Below are 17,014 nucleotides of genomic sequence, written 5' to 3'. Positions count from 1 at the left end.
GTCCATTGTTTCTGATTACTAACTCCAATGAACTTTTTCTGAACCCTGAAGATGATTGGAAATTAGTCTGGCTTGATGCTTTTTTTTCCCCCCAATCTTGCATAGGAACAGTTTATAGCTAGTCAGGCACAACATAATGTGGAACTGCAGTTGGCTGCACATCATTCCAGAACTTTTCCCCAGATGCTGCTATGGTGGGTTCTGTTTCACCTGGGTGTTAGACACCTACACAGCAACAGATTTCATCTGCCTGCCATCAGATTCAGTTTTGGGCTGGATATAAAGCCACCCTAAGGGCTCTGGTAGATGGGTGATGTAAGGAGTGCCTGGAGAAAAGCTGGGATGTTCTGCACCGGGCCCTGGTGCAACTTTGTCTTAACTCTTGTCTTATACTTAGATGGGAAACTCTTTGGGGGCAGGGACCCTCTTTTTGTTCTGTGTTTGTACAGCACCTAGCCCTGGTGCTGGTCCATGACTAGGCGCTACAGTAAAACAACTACTATATAATAACCTAAGTGTAAAATACCATGTTAAAATCTCCATGTTACGGTCACTTTGGACCAGAAGGACTAGCTGACAAAGCCACTAAAGCAGCCAAGACTATGAATTTTTGAAGCTTTTAAGTCATGAAGAGAGGAGCATCTTGAAGTGTGTTCCTGGTGCATGCAAATAATGTTTTCAAATACTTAGAAACCCTCCCAGGGAATTACATCACTGTTTATAATTATTTAGATTGTTTGTTTGTTTTTTTATGACCAAGGCAAAATAAAGGCATGCTATGTAATCCCTGCAAGAATCCAAAGCATATGCTTGGCAGTATCCCCAGAGGAAACTTGGGGAATAATTGAGAAAATGCTCCCTCTAATAAATTATACATTAATAACACGGCTGAGAAATTCACTGGGAATTAATCCTTTGGTGGGTGGCGATTGTTTGTGTAGTTAAGAATGTGGTCGCTGAAATTTGAAAATTTCAGTTGTGAAGGATCCAGCAGCTGATATGAGCAAACATCAAGCCAGCCGGGCTAGGTTTGGAAAGCAGGGTTTTAAGAGCAGTTGGGGGACTGTTATTCTTGTTCAGCTCCTCCATGGCATGTGTTTTCAGAATGAGCAAGTGCTGTAGATTCCACTCAGTATTCTACACAGTAGCCAGAAAAGTTTGATCAAAGGAAGGAACTCTATGGAACAATCTTTGAAGTACTCCACTATCTCCCAGCACACTGTGGGGGTCAAATTCTGCTCCCTTTGTGTCTGGGCACAGGAGACCCTGCCGCAGTGTGACTCATTCACTTCTGCTGTCTGGGAGGCAGGATCTGGGGAGCCTCTGCAGGGGCCATGAACCCATTTTTCACCACAGAGCCCACTTCTTTGGGCATCTCCATGTGCTGCTGGCAGAAGTGGAGTTGGTGGTTCCATCCATCTGCTGTTCACTCCTGGAGCTGACCCTGGGGGAGACTTCTCCAGCACTGACATGGGAGTAATGGCTGTTTGCAGGGCTGTCAATTACTTTTGTGCCCACAGACCTCCCCAGAGCACAGCCTGTGGGGGGCACCTCTTGGAGAACTGAACGCTTTGGCCAACAAGAAGGGTCAGCGAGAACTGGCCTCGTAACATGCAGCAGGGCCAAATCAATTACAGTCAGCAGATTCCATCTGCGTGGCCATTGTCCTATTCTTTGTGTAACTCAGTTCCCCCAGTGATGGCACATTGCTCTCCTTTCCATTGCAAACTGCCCTTGCTTTTCCTCTAGGGACATCCATGCCGACCAGACGGTGTGCACAACCACCGTGACCAACGCCTGTGCCAACCACTACGACCAGCGCGTGGTGTACCTGGAGCATGTCATTGTGCGAGTCAGCATTGAGCACCCTCGGCGCGGGGACCTGCAGATTAACTTAACGTCTCCCTCAGGGACGGAGTCTCAGCTCTTGGCAAGAAGGTGAGAACCGCTGAATCTATATGGCCATGCAGTTGCAGCAGCGGGCACAGGGCCAGGTTAGCCTGGGACTGGCTACCATCATGTTTTGCACTGTCATTTTAAAAGAAGGGGCAACTTTTCCCTCTTCCTCGCCCCGCCAGCCCCCCATGCTTGACTGGGACATGGTGAATCTGCACAGAACTCTCCTGGAAAATGTCAGGCCAGAAGGGGAATTCAGTGGCAGGCTTAATGAACTGTGACTTTGAAACAAAGGGCTGAAAAGGTTCATTTTGAAAATGTCAAAATGAGGCATGGTGTCTATCTTTAAAAAGGGAAACAAAGAAGATCTGGGGAATTATAGACCCGACAGCCTAACCTCAATACCTAGAAAACACTGCTACTGATTATTATACAGTCAATTGGTGAGCACCTAAAGGATAACAGGGTAATAAGCAAGAGCAAAATGGATTTGTCAAAAACAAATCATGCCAAATCAACCTAATTTCCTTCTTTGGCAGGGTTACTGGCCCAGTGGCTATGGGGAAGTTTAGTCATGATATATTTTGATTTTTAGAAAGGCTTTTGGCAAATGTGATCTAGATGAAATTACTATAAGATGGGGGTGCATACCTGTTTAAAAGGCGGTAGTCAAAGAGTAGCTGTCAATGGTTTGCTTTTGCACTGGGAGGACGTATCTGGCGGAGTCCTGCAGGAGTTTGTTCTGGGTCCAGTATTATCATTAATGACGTGGATAATGGAGTGGAGAGTATGCTTATAACAGAATGACAAAATGGAGAAATGGTCTGAAATCAACAAGATGAAATTCAGTAAAGACAAGTGTAAAGTACTACCCTTTGGAAGAAAAAACAAATCAACTGCATAGCTACAAAAATGGAGAATAACTGGCTAGACAGTAATACTGTTGAAAAGAACCTGGGGGTTATAATGGACCACAAATTGAATATAAGCCAAAATCACAGTGCGGTAGTGAAAGAGGCTATTATCATTCTGGGTGCATTAATGGGGGTGTCATATGTAAGATTTGGAAAGTAATTGTCCCTACTTGGTACTGGTGAGGCCTAATCTGGAGTGCTGTGTCCAGTTCTCAGTCCCACACTTTAGGAATGATGTAGACAAAGTGGAGAGAGTCTGGAGAAGAGCAACAAAAACTATAAAAGATTTAGAAAACCTGACCCTTGAGGAAAGGTTTTAAAAAAAACCTCAAACACAAACTGGATGTGTTTAGTCTTGAGAAAAGAAGACTGAAGGGGAACCTGAGAAGTCTTCAGATATGTTAAATATCTGTTATAATGGGATGGTGATCAATTATTTTCTATGCCTGCTGAAGGCAGGACAAGAAGTAATGGATTTGTCTACAGTAAGGGATATTAGGAAACTTTCTAACCATAAGGGTAGTTAAGCTCTGGACTAGGCTTTCAAAGGAATTTGTGGAATCCCCATCATTGGAAGTTTTTAAGGACAGGGATTGTCTAAGTTTACTTGGTCCTGCCTTAGTGCAGGGGGCTGGACTTGAGGATTTCTTGAGGTCCGTTCCAGCCCTACATTTCTATGATTCTATTAAATGTTTCAACACTTCCCAGTTTTTTTCCCCTAAAACCATTTGCCAAATTTGATCTAAATTAACAAAACGGAAATGCATTTTTGGCAGACTTACTATTTGCCAAAAGAAATGTTCTAGTATGAATCATAGAATCATAGAATATCAGGGTTGGAAGGGACCCCAGAAGGTCATCTAGTCCAACCCCCTGCTCAAAGCAGGACCAATTCCCAGTTAAATCATCCCAGCCAGGGCTTTCTCAAGCCTGACCTTAAAAACCTCTAAGGAAGGAGATTCTACCACCTCCCTAGGTAACGCATTCCAGTGTTTCACCACCCTCTTAGTGAAAAAGTTTTTCCTAATATCCAATCTAAACCTCCCCCACTGCAACTTGAACATACATACATCTTTAATGTATGGGAAAAAAACAAACAAACCCCAAACAAAACCCCCAAAATAATAGCTTTGATTCCTAGTGGCTCTTCTTTGCAAGCTATAAACTGCTTCACAGAACTTTTACTTTACAAGATAGTGGCTGTTCCAGAAATCTCACAAGTGGGGATGAAGGTGAAGTAGGAAAATTGGTGTGTGTTGTATTCCTAAACTGAGTAATAGTTTTGGCCTTCCAAATTCTGGTCCCCCTGCTGGAAGTGTGGATGAACTTCATCTTGAGAACTTCAGAGTGTTTGTAGACATTAGAAGAACCCCAGACTGCCATCTGGTTACTGACTCCTTCATTAGAAAAGCTGCTTTCCCCTAGTCCATTGTAGTGTCCACTCTTCCCTGGAACAGATAGTTCAATTTACAGTTGGAATATATTACTGGAGGATTTGCAGCTGAGACGTGAGCTGACTATGATCAGGAGTGGTGGCTTCACACAATCGGCAGCGTCTCCCCACTTCTCAGTAATGATTAAATAGCAGAGTACTGTGGTTACAAGACTTCATTGCATGTCCGTGCTATGGAGTAGTCTCCTAAATTGAAGCTACACTCGTGCAGCGAGCAAGATACATTTTGTTATGCAAGACCCTTGGGTGGTGTTTTTGTCAACTATGTTTTGCATAATCTGCTGGGCAAGGCTGAGAAAGGGAACGTGCATAGGAGTATTTTGCTTCCCCTCCAGTTCTGTGGCAGATTATATAACATCTGGAGTCTCTGCTGTGGTTTAGAGCTATGGGCCACACTCCCTTTCCCTGGGAACACCCTTTGTGGGAGATAGGAGATGACTAGGGACTTACTAGGGCTGAGGGTCTGGCATGGTGAATATTTGGTCTTTAAGTTTTTTGGTAAATACACTATGAATTTGATTCCAATATGATGCCCTGGCCACACCCACGCCGAGCAAACTGCTACATTGAAACGCAGCCGTATCGAGCACTCTATACTGTCTGCAGTATGGTTTTTAATATAGTTCAACAATGTGCTTGGGAATGACTTCAGTAGGACTCCATGTGTGCATGCGGGGTGTGTCCTCACGGATCTTGGTGCAGGATCAGGGCCTATATAGTATCTAGAAGATGCCTGATCATGTCCAGTGCTCAAGGCCTTGGTGTAAATACCCTGAATCAGAAGCAGACCCGGTGGTGGATGTTGAATTATTACCAAAAAAATCGATGTTCCAAACCTTGGCTCTTAATTTCTCTCTGTAACCAGGTGCTATTTGACCCGCAGAGTCTCTGGGTAGATTATTTTTACAATGCTGTGTTCTGCCCTTTGGGGTTAATTTTTATTGTAAGTCATGTACGAGCGTGAGATTAGAACAATGGTTCCCAAGCTGTTGGCTGGTCTCTTAGCGTTGGCTCTCCTGTTTGATTCTAGCTGCTAAGTTGCATTAAAAGATACTTTCCTAATGTTAATTCTCCATGGCAGGCAATGCTGCCATTGCCACAGGGATGTTACACCGGTCCTGATGGGAGGGGAGGTGGCCTGTGCCATCACCAATGGGATGGGTGTTGGACACAAGATCATCTCGCTGTTAAGATGCAGCCCATTCTAATGAAAATCTTTGAGAACCCCTGACTTAAGCTATGTCTACGTTGTGCCACAGTGTAGACTACGGGGCTGTGAATTGCAGAGTACACCAAACTGTTGCACTTTATCTGCTCCATGTGGAGGCTTCTGGCACAAACTAAAAGGTACCTAGTTCATGTTAACATTGTCCTCTTTCAAACAGCACGAAGTTACAGCAAGCTGGGTACCTTTTTAGTTTGCGTTAGCTGTGTCCACACGGAGCAGTTAGAGCAGGGGAGAGCAAACTTTTTGGCCCGAGGGCCACATTGGAGGTGCGAAACGGTAGGGAAGACTGTGCCTCCCCAAACAGTGTGGCTCCAGCCCCCTATCCGCCCCCTCCCACTTCCGAACCCCCCCCCCGCTCCTTGTCCCCTGACCACCCCCCTCCTCAGGACCCCCGTCCCTAACTGCCCCCCCTGCTCCCTGTCTCCTGACTACCCCTCCCCCCCGAACCACTGCCCCATCCAACCGCCCCCTGCACACTTACCCTTACCAGGCCGCTTAGAGCAGCTGGACCGGCTTATTTGAAAGCCTGGGAGGTGGGCAGGCACAAGCCGCGCTGCCCACATGGTGGTGTCACTGTGGGGGAGGGGGGGCCAGTGGGGGAAAGGCCAGGGGCTAGCCTCCCTGACTGGGAGCTCAGGGGCCAGGCAGGACTGTCCCACGGGCCGCAGTTTGCCCACCCCTAAGTTAGAGCATAGCACTGTCCGTGCACTCTGCAGTTTGCTCCTGGGTTGTCCGCACTGCGGTGAGAAGCCATTAGGGTGCATATCTTTTAGCACCTTGCAGTGCTCCCTGTTTAATTGTCTTGAGTAATGCACTGACACTACTCCTCAATTGCAGAGTGTTTGATATCTCTAACGAAGGATTTAAAAACTGGGAATTCATGACCGTCCACTGCTGGGGGGAGAAGGCAGAAGGGGAATGGACTCTGAAGATCCATGACACGCCATCCCAGATGCGCAACCCAGAGAGACGAGGTGAGCACAGTGTTGTCTTTCTAGATTGTCACCGGTAGCATCTGAGCTACTGATTTGGTGTAATGCATAGAGTGCAGTTGTCATGCTCCTTCCCTGACCGTGTCGTACTTGATGCAAATGTCTGTGCTTACTTGGAATTGTGCTTTCACCTGGGTTTGTTGGATAGAACTTTGCCACGATTCTTAAGGAAAATGTTGCAATACAAAGCACAGTTTCAAATGTAGGTGCCTAAACGGAGTAATAATTTTGGCCTTCCAAATTCTGGTCCCCCTGCTGTGTGTGGATGAACTTCATCTTGAGAACTTCAGAGTGTTTGTAGACATTAGAAGAATCCCAAACTGCCATCTGGTTACTGACTCCTTCATTAGAAAAGCTGTTTTCCCCTAGTCCATATAGTTGTATCTATACCTAAATCTGGTGATCAGTTGTGTTCATCCACCAAGGGTAGGACAAGAAGTAACCGCCATAGTTTGCAGCAAGGAACAATTAAGTTACATATTGGGAATATTTTCTAACTATATCAGGATAGTTCAGTACTGGAACAGGTTATCTCGGGAGGTTGTGGAATCCCCATCACTGGAGGTTTTTAAGAACAGGTTGGACAAATGCCGTCAGGGATGGTCTAGGTTTACTTGGTCCTGCTGCAGCATAGGGGGCTGGACTAGATGTCCTCTCGAGGTCTAGTAGGACTTGATGTGACGAAATCTGATGAAATTCTTTATGCTGAAGGGGTCGACAAACTTGTCTATCAAAGGATAATCTAAGAATTAATTGTAAAATTAACATTACTGTGAAACTGAATTTGCTGACCCCAAGAACGAAGGTGATAAAGTCAGAATATAATGGTTCAAAACAAAGAAATGTAAAAGCCTTAATTTAATGTCTGGAGTTCTGGGAACATGTGAATGGCCACGCTACTTCAATTGCTAATGCTGTGCACTTCCTTGGGAGCAACAAATGCAGTTCCAGAGTGCGTAAATCTGGTGAGATTGTTTCACTGAAATCTGAATCGAGGCAGACCACAAACAGCCACCAGGCTATAGTCAAGGGACTTCCGTGGCAGCAAATAATGACATGAAGTGTGTAATAAATACAGAACTGGAGGAGGGAAATGGAGGCTTAAATTAGATTAAAAGGAGTACCTGTGGCACTTTAGACAAACAAATTTATTTGAGCATAAACTTTCATGAGCCACAGCTCACTTCATCGGATGCATGCAGTTTTCCATGCTGCAGCTCACGAAAGCTTACACTGAAATTTGTTGGTCTCTAAGGTGCCACAAGTACTCCTTTTCTTTTTGCGGCTACAGACTAACACGGCTGCTACTCTGAAACCTTAAATTAGATTGTTTTTTTTTTAAATAATTTAGTAATTAATTTGTAAAGTCAAGTTAATTTTGACCTAATTGGAAAATAATATTTCAGCAGCTGTGCTGATGAGCAGCAATTAATTATTAGTAAGGCTGCACTTCTTTCACGGAGGTTAGAAGTCACAGATTCTGTGACTTTCTGCGACCTCGGACTTCCGCAGCAGCTGGTGCAGCTGGCCCTGGGGACTGCAAGAGCAGTGGCTGGTCCCAGGGACCGCCCCAAGCAGCGGTCCTGGGGGTGCCCCTGGGGAGCGTCTGAGCAGTGATCCTAGGGGCTGACCCAGGGCCAGCAGCACTGGCTGCTGGTCGGGGAGGCCTCGGGAAACACCTGAGCTGTGGTCCTGGTGGTGCCCCAGGGACCGCCCAAGCAGCAGTGGTCCTGGAGTGGCTGGAGCAGAGGCCTGAGGCACTCGGAGGCCATCTGGAGAGCGTTCCCTGGGAACAGCGGCCAGGGGGCAGTCAACCCCCGGCACTGAAGCAGGGCCTCCCACCCCAGCAGGGACCCCCGGAGCAGCTGGGACCCAGAAGTAGAGAATTACTCAGGGGTATTTTTGGTAAAAGTCATGGACAGGTCACAGGCCGTGAATTTTTATTTATTGCCTGTGCCCTGTCCATGACTTTTACCAAAAATACCCATGACTAAATCTTAACCTTAATTATTAGGGCACTGCATTACATGGGATTTTAAAATATTTGTTCAATGAATAAAAATGAACATATTAAATTGTACCATGGCAAGAAACTGAAAAGTGTTGAAACAGATACAAAAAATATCAGAAAAAGGAAGATATTTTCAACGAGCTTCAGATGCTTGCTCCCCCCAAAATTGACATTAGCAGAAAAAGCAAATAAAATAGCCATCAGATTAGAGCCACAGCTAGAAGAGAATAAAGTGGCAAGGTATAAGCAGCAGTTAGGGCAATAGCTGGGGAGCTGAGAGACCTGTGTTCAATTACCTCCTCCACCTTAGGTAAGTCACTTAGTCTCTCTGTGCCTCAATTCCCCATCTGTAAAACGGGCATAATAGTACTTCCCTAAGGTGTTGTGAAGATGAATACCGTAACAGATGGTGAGGTGCTGAGGTACTGTGGTGAGGGGAGCAATAACTGATGGGGAGAACCATAGATTTTTTTTTTTTTAAATGGATGTGAGTCTCTTTAGGGGCAGGTTTGCAAATATAACTGTGGCTAGAATTTGCAGAGAGGCTCAGCACCCACATTTGGGCTCAGAATTTCAAGGGAGTTCAGCTCCAGTTTAGACACGAAAGCTAGTGGCCTGATTTTTCAGAAGAGTGCAGCTTGTTAGGTGCCGAGCTGTTTGAAACTGTGGCAATGGAACTGAGAGGCCAAGTCCTGCGGTTCTTCATCAGACAAAACACCCATTGGTCTAATATCCAGCATCCAACCCCAGCAATCCACATGCTCCCATAACTAATACATGAAGTCCAGGAAGCCTTTTGCCTGGGAGCATTTAATGTTTAGGCACAGTTTGAGGTCTGACATCCAACTGTAGTTAAAACTCCCAGAGCCAAGAAACGAGGCATTTCTGTATTTGCTCTTTTTCCCTGTGGATGGCTTCCTTTTAGGCATAGTAGTCTAACCTGGAGACAGGAGTGGTGACACAACCTGCCTGCTGGTGCACCTCACTAGAAAGCCAGGTATGTGTGGATCACAAGCTCTTGCCACTGACTTGGCTCTGATTGTGTTAGAGGCAACTGTTTCAGTGGCCGTATTTGGTTCCTGAACTACCCGACACAAACTCTTTATTATAAGTTGTTGTTTTTTTCCCCCCTTCCTGTTTTTTCCCCTACCAAAACAATTTGGTGAAACTGCCACAAATTTATGACTCATTTTCGTATCACCAAGTCTGCATTTTTCACCTGAAAAGTTTTGGCTGAAAAATTTCACCAGCTCTAACCCTAAATTAAATTGTTATAATTTCCTCATGTAGAAAAGACTTCTTCTAGAGATGCTGCTTTTCTACTCCTTCTTAAGGCCTTGTAACTTGTTCTCATTCACTCCTGAGCATATTTATTCCATTTAATCAGCTCTATAGTGTATATCTTCCATTTGATGCAAGTTACCACAGTCCTGAGCAAACCCAGAATAATCCACTGATGTTCCTTCAGACTGTCTTGTTTACAAGCCAATGGTGCTGCTTGCTTAGTCCTGTTCTTAAAAATCAATCATGTTAGGGGGGGAAAAATCCTCTGTTTAGAAGACGGTGGAAAACAGCTCTAAAAATCTTTAACCTGTGTTTGGAGATATTGACAAAAATAAGTCTCCTTATCTCCAATTATAGCTTCTAGAGTTAATGGCTCTCTCCATAGTTCAGTTATTAAGCAGCTAATGAAACTGCAGTTTATCACACAGGAGTTAACGCATTAAAAATTCCATGGCTGCCTTGAACTGCTACCTTAATTTAGTCCAGAATCTCTGTGGTCTAATAAAGATTTGTATTGAATGATCTTGCTTGTGCTTTCTTGGCTGCTTTTATACCTTACAAATTTTAGAAGTGTGATGTTTCCTGGCAGTTCTGCTGGGTGTCAGAACTCCTGGGTTTTGGTCCTGTTCCCACTACTGCATTCCTGTATGTCCCTAGACTAATTGTTTTACTTCTGTGTGCATCAGTTTCACCAGCTGTGAACTTATGCTCACCTCACAGCAGCAGTCTGAAGACTTAATGATCCTTGTTTGTAAGGGCCTTTGAGAAGTGGAAGGTGCTATGGAAAGGTGATGTGTTAGTCTACTGTCACTGTTGCATCTATTGCAGGGAAGTTAAAGGAATGGAGTCTCATTTTATATGGAACAGCCGAACACCCTTACAACACAACCAGTTCCCATCACTCCCAATCAAGGATGCTGGAGATTTCAATGCCCAAAATGGAGCCCTCTAAAGCAGCAGTTTTCCAGAGTCAGATGGAGGTGGTGGAAGAGGAGGAAGAATACACAGGTAAAACCTCTGCAGCCCCGTGCTGTTTCACTTGCAGCTGAATATTGTGTCCCTACAAAAATCAGGACCTGCCGGTGCAGATATAAACACAGCACAAAATGTCTATGGTTTGTTTCCTTTGGGAGAAGAGGAGAGAAAAAGAGAATGTAAATCCTTATCCTACCTTGCCTCCGCACCCTGGCCTCTGCCAGCAGTAGGCCAGATTCAGCTTTGGGGCACATAGGAAGTGTCAGACTGGAGGTCCAGCTAGTCTAGTATCCTGTCTCTGACAGTGGCCAGCACCAGCTGATTCAGAGGCAGTTGTAAGGACCCCACAGTAGCAGATGTGGGATAATCTGCCCCTCACATTGTCTCATTCTGATCTCTAAGCATACATCTATAGTGCAAAAAAACAAACAACCCTGTGACAGTGAGTCTGGAGCTCAGGATAACTGGGGCTCATGCTATGGGCTCTGAGACCTTCCCCCTTCCAGAGTTTGAGCGCTGGCTCCAGCCTGAGCAGGAACTATGTACACTGCTGCTGTTAGCCAGGTAGCACGAGCCCTAGGAGCCTGAGGCAGTTGACCTGGATTCTGAGGCTAGCTGCTGCATTTTTGTTTTGGTGGTGGTTGTTTTTTATTTGTGTTTTTTTGTTGTTTTTGTTTTTTTGCAGTGTAGACGTACCCTAATAGAGATTGGCCTAAACCCTAAAGCATGAGGTTTATTGTCCCTTCCCCAAAAATGTTTGTGATTGGTTTCTTTATGTAAATCAATAAAAAAAAATCAAACAATGAAAAGGACAGAAAAGTAAATGACTGACAGCTTGTATGTGTTTCCAAATCCTGCACGCTTCATGGGATCACCAATGGAGATACGCAATTTTACAACTTGTCAAAGCTGCAAGATCAGATAATACACAACCAGACAGTCCTATGTAGACATAACATGTTGTTAGGGTTGGGGAAACAGTAATAAAGTAGCAGAAGAAATGCATGAATCAGGAGAGAAAGGAAGGAGGGGAACAGGGTTGGAGGGGGTAGAAGAAGGGTTAGCTGGAGTGGAGGTCTGGCTTTCTTCAAGCCATCGCAACAGTTTTATCCAAATGTATCTAGAAATGGGGTCCAAATTTATTCAGATTCATATAATTTCTCTCTGTGGCATTAAGCTATCCTTTCTTTGACTGCTAACTCAGACACTCTTACCACTGTTCTATTCTGGGCATAAGCCTCCTACTCCATTTTTTATTAACATTAATTGTGACAACTCTGGATGATCTTGTTATCCGTATAAAGGTCCAATCCCAGTTTGAATCTTGCTAAATTTTTAGCCTCAGTAGGTATGTCTACAGTGCAGTGTAAGCTGTGGATTCAAACTCTGGCTCAGGCCCCCATTCTGTCTACACACAAATCACACTAACTCAGGGCTTGGACCCAGGGTCTCGGAACCCCATGGGAATAGAGGGTCCAACCCTAAGGGCTTGTCTACGCTTACCATGGGATTGACCGGCTATCGATGCATCGGCGGTCGATTTTAGCAGGTCTAGTGAAGACCTGCTAAATCAACTGCAGATCGCTCTCCCGTCGACTCCTCTACTCCACCGGATCGGGAGGAGTAAGGGGAGTTGACGGGAGAGTGTCTTCCATTGGCATCGCATAGCGTGGACCCTGCAGTAAGCAGATCTAAGCTACGTCAATTTGAGTTACGCTATTCACGTAACTCAAATTGCATAGCTTAGATCGAATTTCCACTGAAGTGTAGACAAGGCCAAAGTCAAGCCAGGACCCAGGGTTCAAGCCCTATTGCTTTGCAGAATAGGTGCAGCCCCCCTTGACTCATGCTCTGGGAGTCTGCCAAAAGTATCCCACAGTTTGACTTCCTTTGTCCTCTGGACGGTCAAGTTTTGTGGACAGTCAAGTTGTTCCATGCTGCACCACAAGCAAAGAGCTAAAGTGGCCTCATTTTGGGAGGGCGCCAGGGAACTCTGGGATGTGGGTGGATTTTGACCCCCATAATATAGTGTAGATGCTGGGTCCCCAGTTTGGGACCTGGGGTTCAACAATTCCTAACCTGGAGTAACAAATGAGAGTAGATACTCAAGCCCTAGGTTAACAAACCTGAGGTCTGCTAACTTGAGTTCTACTAACCCGGGCTTGCCTTGCAGTATAGACATACCCACTGACTTCCTGGGGCAATGAGCTCTACAGTCTAATTATGTGTTGTGTGAAAAAGTTTCCTTTGATTGGCTTCGAGTTTGCCGCCTTGTTCATTTTATTGTAAGTGGGTGTATGCGAATGCAGCTCTGACTTGATAGGAGATATTCTGCTGAGAACACTAGGCCTGAATTGGGTCTCTTATATTTTACAATGGAAATTGATCCCAGTGCCCCAGATGCTGGCTGTTCTTTAAGGATGGGATTGCTCAAAAGATCTTAAGAGAGTTAGACATCTCCCATTGAAATTTTCTGGGGTTTGGGCCCTTCCCTTTGGCCCCTTAGAAAATTCCAGCCTGTGGAGAACACTGATACAGCCCTGGCAGCAACCTCTCTTCTGTAGTCTTGGTAGAGGATAGCAGGACTTACAGAACGCATCAGTGGGGTGAAGCACCACCACAAGACTGCTGAGGCACACTGTAAAGATTATCCAAGTCAACAGGTACAGGGGCTGCCCAAGGAAACCGTATAGATGCTGCAAGGCTGTAATAAGAAGCCCTGGTTTATTAACTGAGGTTCATGAAAAATGTGTCCTGGTTTGATTCTCACTTAGGGTGTATCTGCAGTTCAATCTGAAGGGGGACTGTAGCACAGACATGGCATGTCCCGCACTGGCTTGGTGACAAATTGCAATGCAGACAGGGAGGCATGAGCTTCAGTGCGGGCCATACAAGTATGCCAGGGCCCTGGTATGTGCTTGTATTGATGATCTGCACTGAAGCCTCCGCCCCCACATGTACACGGCTAGTTTTAGCCATGCTAGTGCAGGTAAACCTAATGCAGGTATGTCTACCCCTGCTGCAGTCACACCTCCAATTGCAGTGGAGACATACCCTTACACTCAGGCTTTGTCCACACTACAGCTTATGTCGGCATAATTTACATTGCTCAAGGGTGTGAATAAACCTCCCCCCGAGTGACCTAACTGCTCGTATGCACAGTGCTATGTCAGCGGGAGAGCTTCTCCTGCTGACAGAGCTTCTGCCATTCGCGGAGGCAGTTTTATTACACTGGCAGGAGAGCTCTCTCCCGTCAGCATAGAGCGTCTTCACCAGACGCAGTGCAGTGGTGCAGCTGCTGTGCTGTATGTGTAGACATGCCAGACGGCTCCTTTCCAGGAAGCTCAAAGTACATTTGCATGACTTTATGGCTCTGCTCCATCAGCCAGATCAGTATACAGGGGCCTAGTATGAATGAGAATCGGCCCAACCTATCTCCACCCACTGACTTTTATGTCCTCCTTCTTCTTTATATTATGGTATTGTCTAGAGACAGTCCCTGCCCATGGGAACTTACAGCCAAAGTGAGAATTGCCTTGTAATTACTGTTTTAGTGCCACGAATGACTAGAGGACATGAGAGAGAGAGAGAGAGAGAGAGAAGGGCGGCTGAAAATAAATTCTCTCTACAGCATAAACTTGTATAATTACATGTAGCACCTTTAGCAACACATGTGACATAGAGAATTCACAAGGTGCCCACAGGAGGAAAGCTATAACGGGATTTTATGGAATAGTAATCTGTTCTGTGGGCCTTTGAACACTGCACCTAAACGATTAGCAAGAAAAGCCACCTAGTTTTGGTTTGGCAAATATTCTTTATAAATATTATGGCTGCTAGATAAATATTGGGCTGCATTTTGAACATATACCTCTCATTTATGCAATACCTTCCTGTATACCAATGAAACTGACAATTCAGGAGTCAGTGAAGGATTGGCTTAAAGAATTTTGGAATGGACTCCTGCCTCTCCTATTAACGCTACCACCAACGCAGCTGTAGCTGTCTTTTCCAGCTTGTTCCAAAAAAATTTAAATTATTTGCACACTAGTCTGTTTGTTTTTTTTTTTCTTGTGGTCTTCTAAACTATGGTGAGGTGCAAATAGGTAGTTTTTGAAAATCTGTACAATATGGATGATTTTTAAGCTTGACTGGAAGGTTCTATATGAGCTGGGCAGTCGAATTCTTAGGACACAAGTCTCTCCTGCCTGGGTCTATCTAACCAACCTGCATCTGTAATGAAATTGAACTCTCTGGAGACCTCTGTGTTCGCCAGCTAATTTTGGTAGCAAATCATTCCCACACCCTTTCTCCTTTATTTCCCAGCCACTTCCCCATCTGCACACCCACCCTTCTAATCTCTGGTTCCTAGTAGCCCAAGTGCCTCAGAACTAAACGTTTCCAGAGTTTGGTGAGGGTGAGTTATAGCGTATTGATTCAGGCCCACCTTGAGTTAATGAAACACCATGATACCTGGTTAAGGCGCTCATGAATGTTAAGACTAAGACAACTCTTCTCTAGCACTAGGCAAAATTTTTCTCACAAAATCATTTTTTTTCAGAGAACAATCCAGATTCGGTGACACTAAACCATTTTGCAAATTTGTGTAAATCTTGCCAAATAGTTTTGATTGAAAACCAAATCAAATTCTGAAAACCTCAAAATATTGTAATTTTTCGGTTCAAAATCACTTTTGTTTAAAAATTTCCTTTAATTTTATTTTTTTTAAATCCAAACCATGACAAAATGTTCAAGATTGAAACAAAACATTTCAACCCAAAACTGATTTTTTTAAAAAAAATATTTTGATTCAATGAAAATTTTGAAAATTTTCATTTTGACCCCAGTTTTTTTACAAATTCTTTTCAGAATTGCCAGTGAGTTGAAAAATTGTTGTTCGCCTACCTCTACTCTCCTCCCATTTCCCACTTCTCTGTTTTCCTCTGGACCAAGTGAAGCTGCTAGTTCCAGAGGTCAGCTTCAGCACATCTCAAGAGAGTTGACCTGGTAGAAGCAGTGGGAGAAGTCTCTAAAATGAAAGTTGAGTTGGTTCAATTCTTTCCATCTCCTGGTCAGCGCCTTTGTTGCAGTGTATCATTACAAAGTCTCAGGGGTAGCAGAGTACTGCAGTCTGGCATTGCCTAGTGTTTGAGTTGCAGAGGTTTTAGGAGGATATGACTTTGTAGTTCAATTGTCAATAGATAAAATATTCATAATAAAATAAGGTTCAAGGACTAGACAATGGGATATAGAACCTCTGACCCCTAGGTCACCAGTTCAAATCCAGCCACAGATGGCACAGCAACTAAAAGCTATTACCATCTGCTAGATCATTGATCTACATGGCTTCAGTCCTGTTCACGGTGTTTCTGCGGGCACACCATAGTGTGGGCTCTTGCTGGTGTCTGTAGAGGCCAGAATAGAATGGGCAGTAGAAACACAGAACTGCCCTCCACCTTTCTGAGTAGCATGAGGCAACGTGGGCTGTTGCTGTCCATGCTGGTTCTGCTGGTCCCTGGGTAAACACGAGCCTTCGGTCACCCAGTGGCCAATCCAGCATCATTCTCAAGATTCACCCGAGAAGAGAAACAAAACATTAAGCTGCAGAACAGCACGTGAGCATGGTTGCTGTGAACTAGGGGGATGGCATCTCAGGAGCACGCTACAGTCTGTCACGGGGCTGCACTTGCAATGTTTTGTGTTGAAGGCTGGGCAAGTTAACCAGGTGGTTGGTGTGAAAACAGGGTCGGGTGTGGGGGGTGAGCCATGCTCTCTGAGCATCTAGAACCAGCTTGTTTCTGGGAGGAAGGGCACCAGAGTTAGGCTGGATAAGAAAGCGTCTAAATTCCCTTGCGGTTGTTGGTGCTGCTGTGGTGCACACAGTGGGGTGGGAGGAAAGTGGGATGGGCTGCTCTGGGCCGTAGAGGGCTGAGCAGCCTGGACATATCCACCAGCCCACACACTGACGGTAAAGAAATGGATGCTACAAGGGGGACTGTGTAAAGGAACAAAATTTAAAGTTGAAAAATGACCTGTTTCATTGCCCCTACCACAAATTGGTTGTGCCGATGTCAGGAGAACGAGAAAGATCTGCTATTTCCTTGCACACGGAGATTGGGTTGGTTCCAAACCCTTCAGAAAAACATTCCACAGAAAGCCAAACAGGACCCTGCCCCACATAAAATACAACTGGAACAGGAAAGGATGGGAGAAATACAAAAGTGAGGCTGGTGCTGGTGTAGATTTGGGGGATGTGTGTAA

The 17,014-nt window shown here is 45.0% G+C and overlaps 1 protein-coding gene across 2 annotated transcripts in view; it reads left to right on the top strand.

The window, feature by feature from the left end:
- The window catches only part of PCSK6 (proprotein convertase subtilisin/kexin type 6), a 118,665-nt gene that overhangs the window by 81,428 nt on the left and 20,223 nt on the right, over positions 1–17,014 (top strand). For both annotated transcript variants that reach the window (XM_073304307.2, XM_073304309.2), the window contains exons 12-14: positions 1,750–1,938; positions 6,329–6,465; positions 10,607–10,786. In XM_073304307.2, coding sequence (XP_073160408.2) covers positions 1,750–1,938; positions 6,329–6,465; positions 10,607–10,786 — 506 coding nt within the window. The remainder of the gene's footprint in view (positions 1–1,749; positions 1,939–6,328; positions 6,466–10,606; positions 10,787–17,014) is intronic.

This window comes from Lepidochelys kempii, chromosome 10 (assembly GCF_965140285.1).
Source record: "Lepidochelys kempii isolate rLepKem1 chromosome 10, rLepKem1.hap1, whole genome shotgun sequence".
In the NCBI taxonomy this organism is placed as follows: domain Eukaryota; kingdom Metazoa; phylum Chordata; order Testudines; family Cheloniidae; genus Lepidochelys; species Lepidochelys kempii.
The sequence above is the reverse complement of the archived record's forward strand: the minus strand, read 5'-3'. Positions and strand labels throughout refer to the sequence as shown.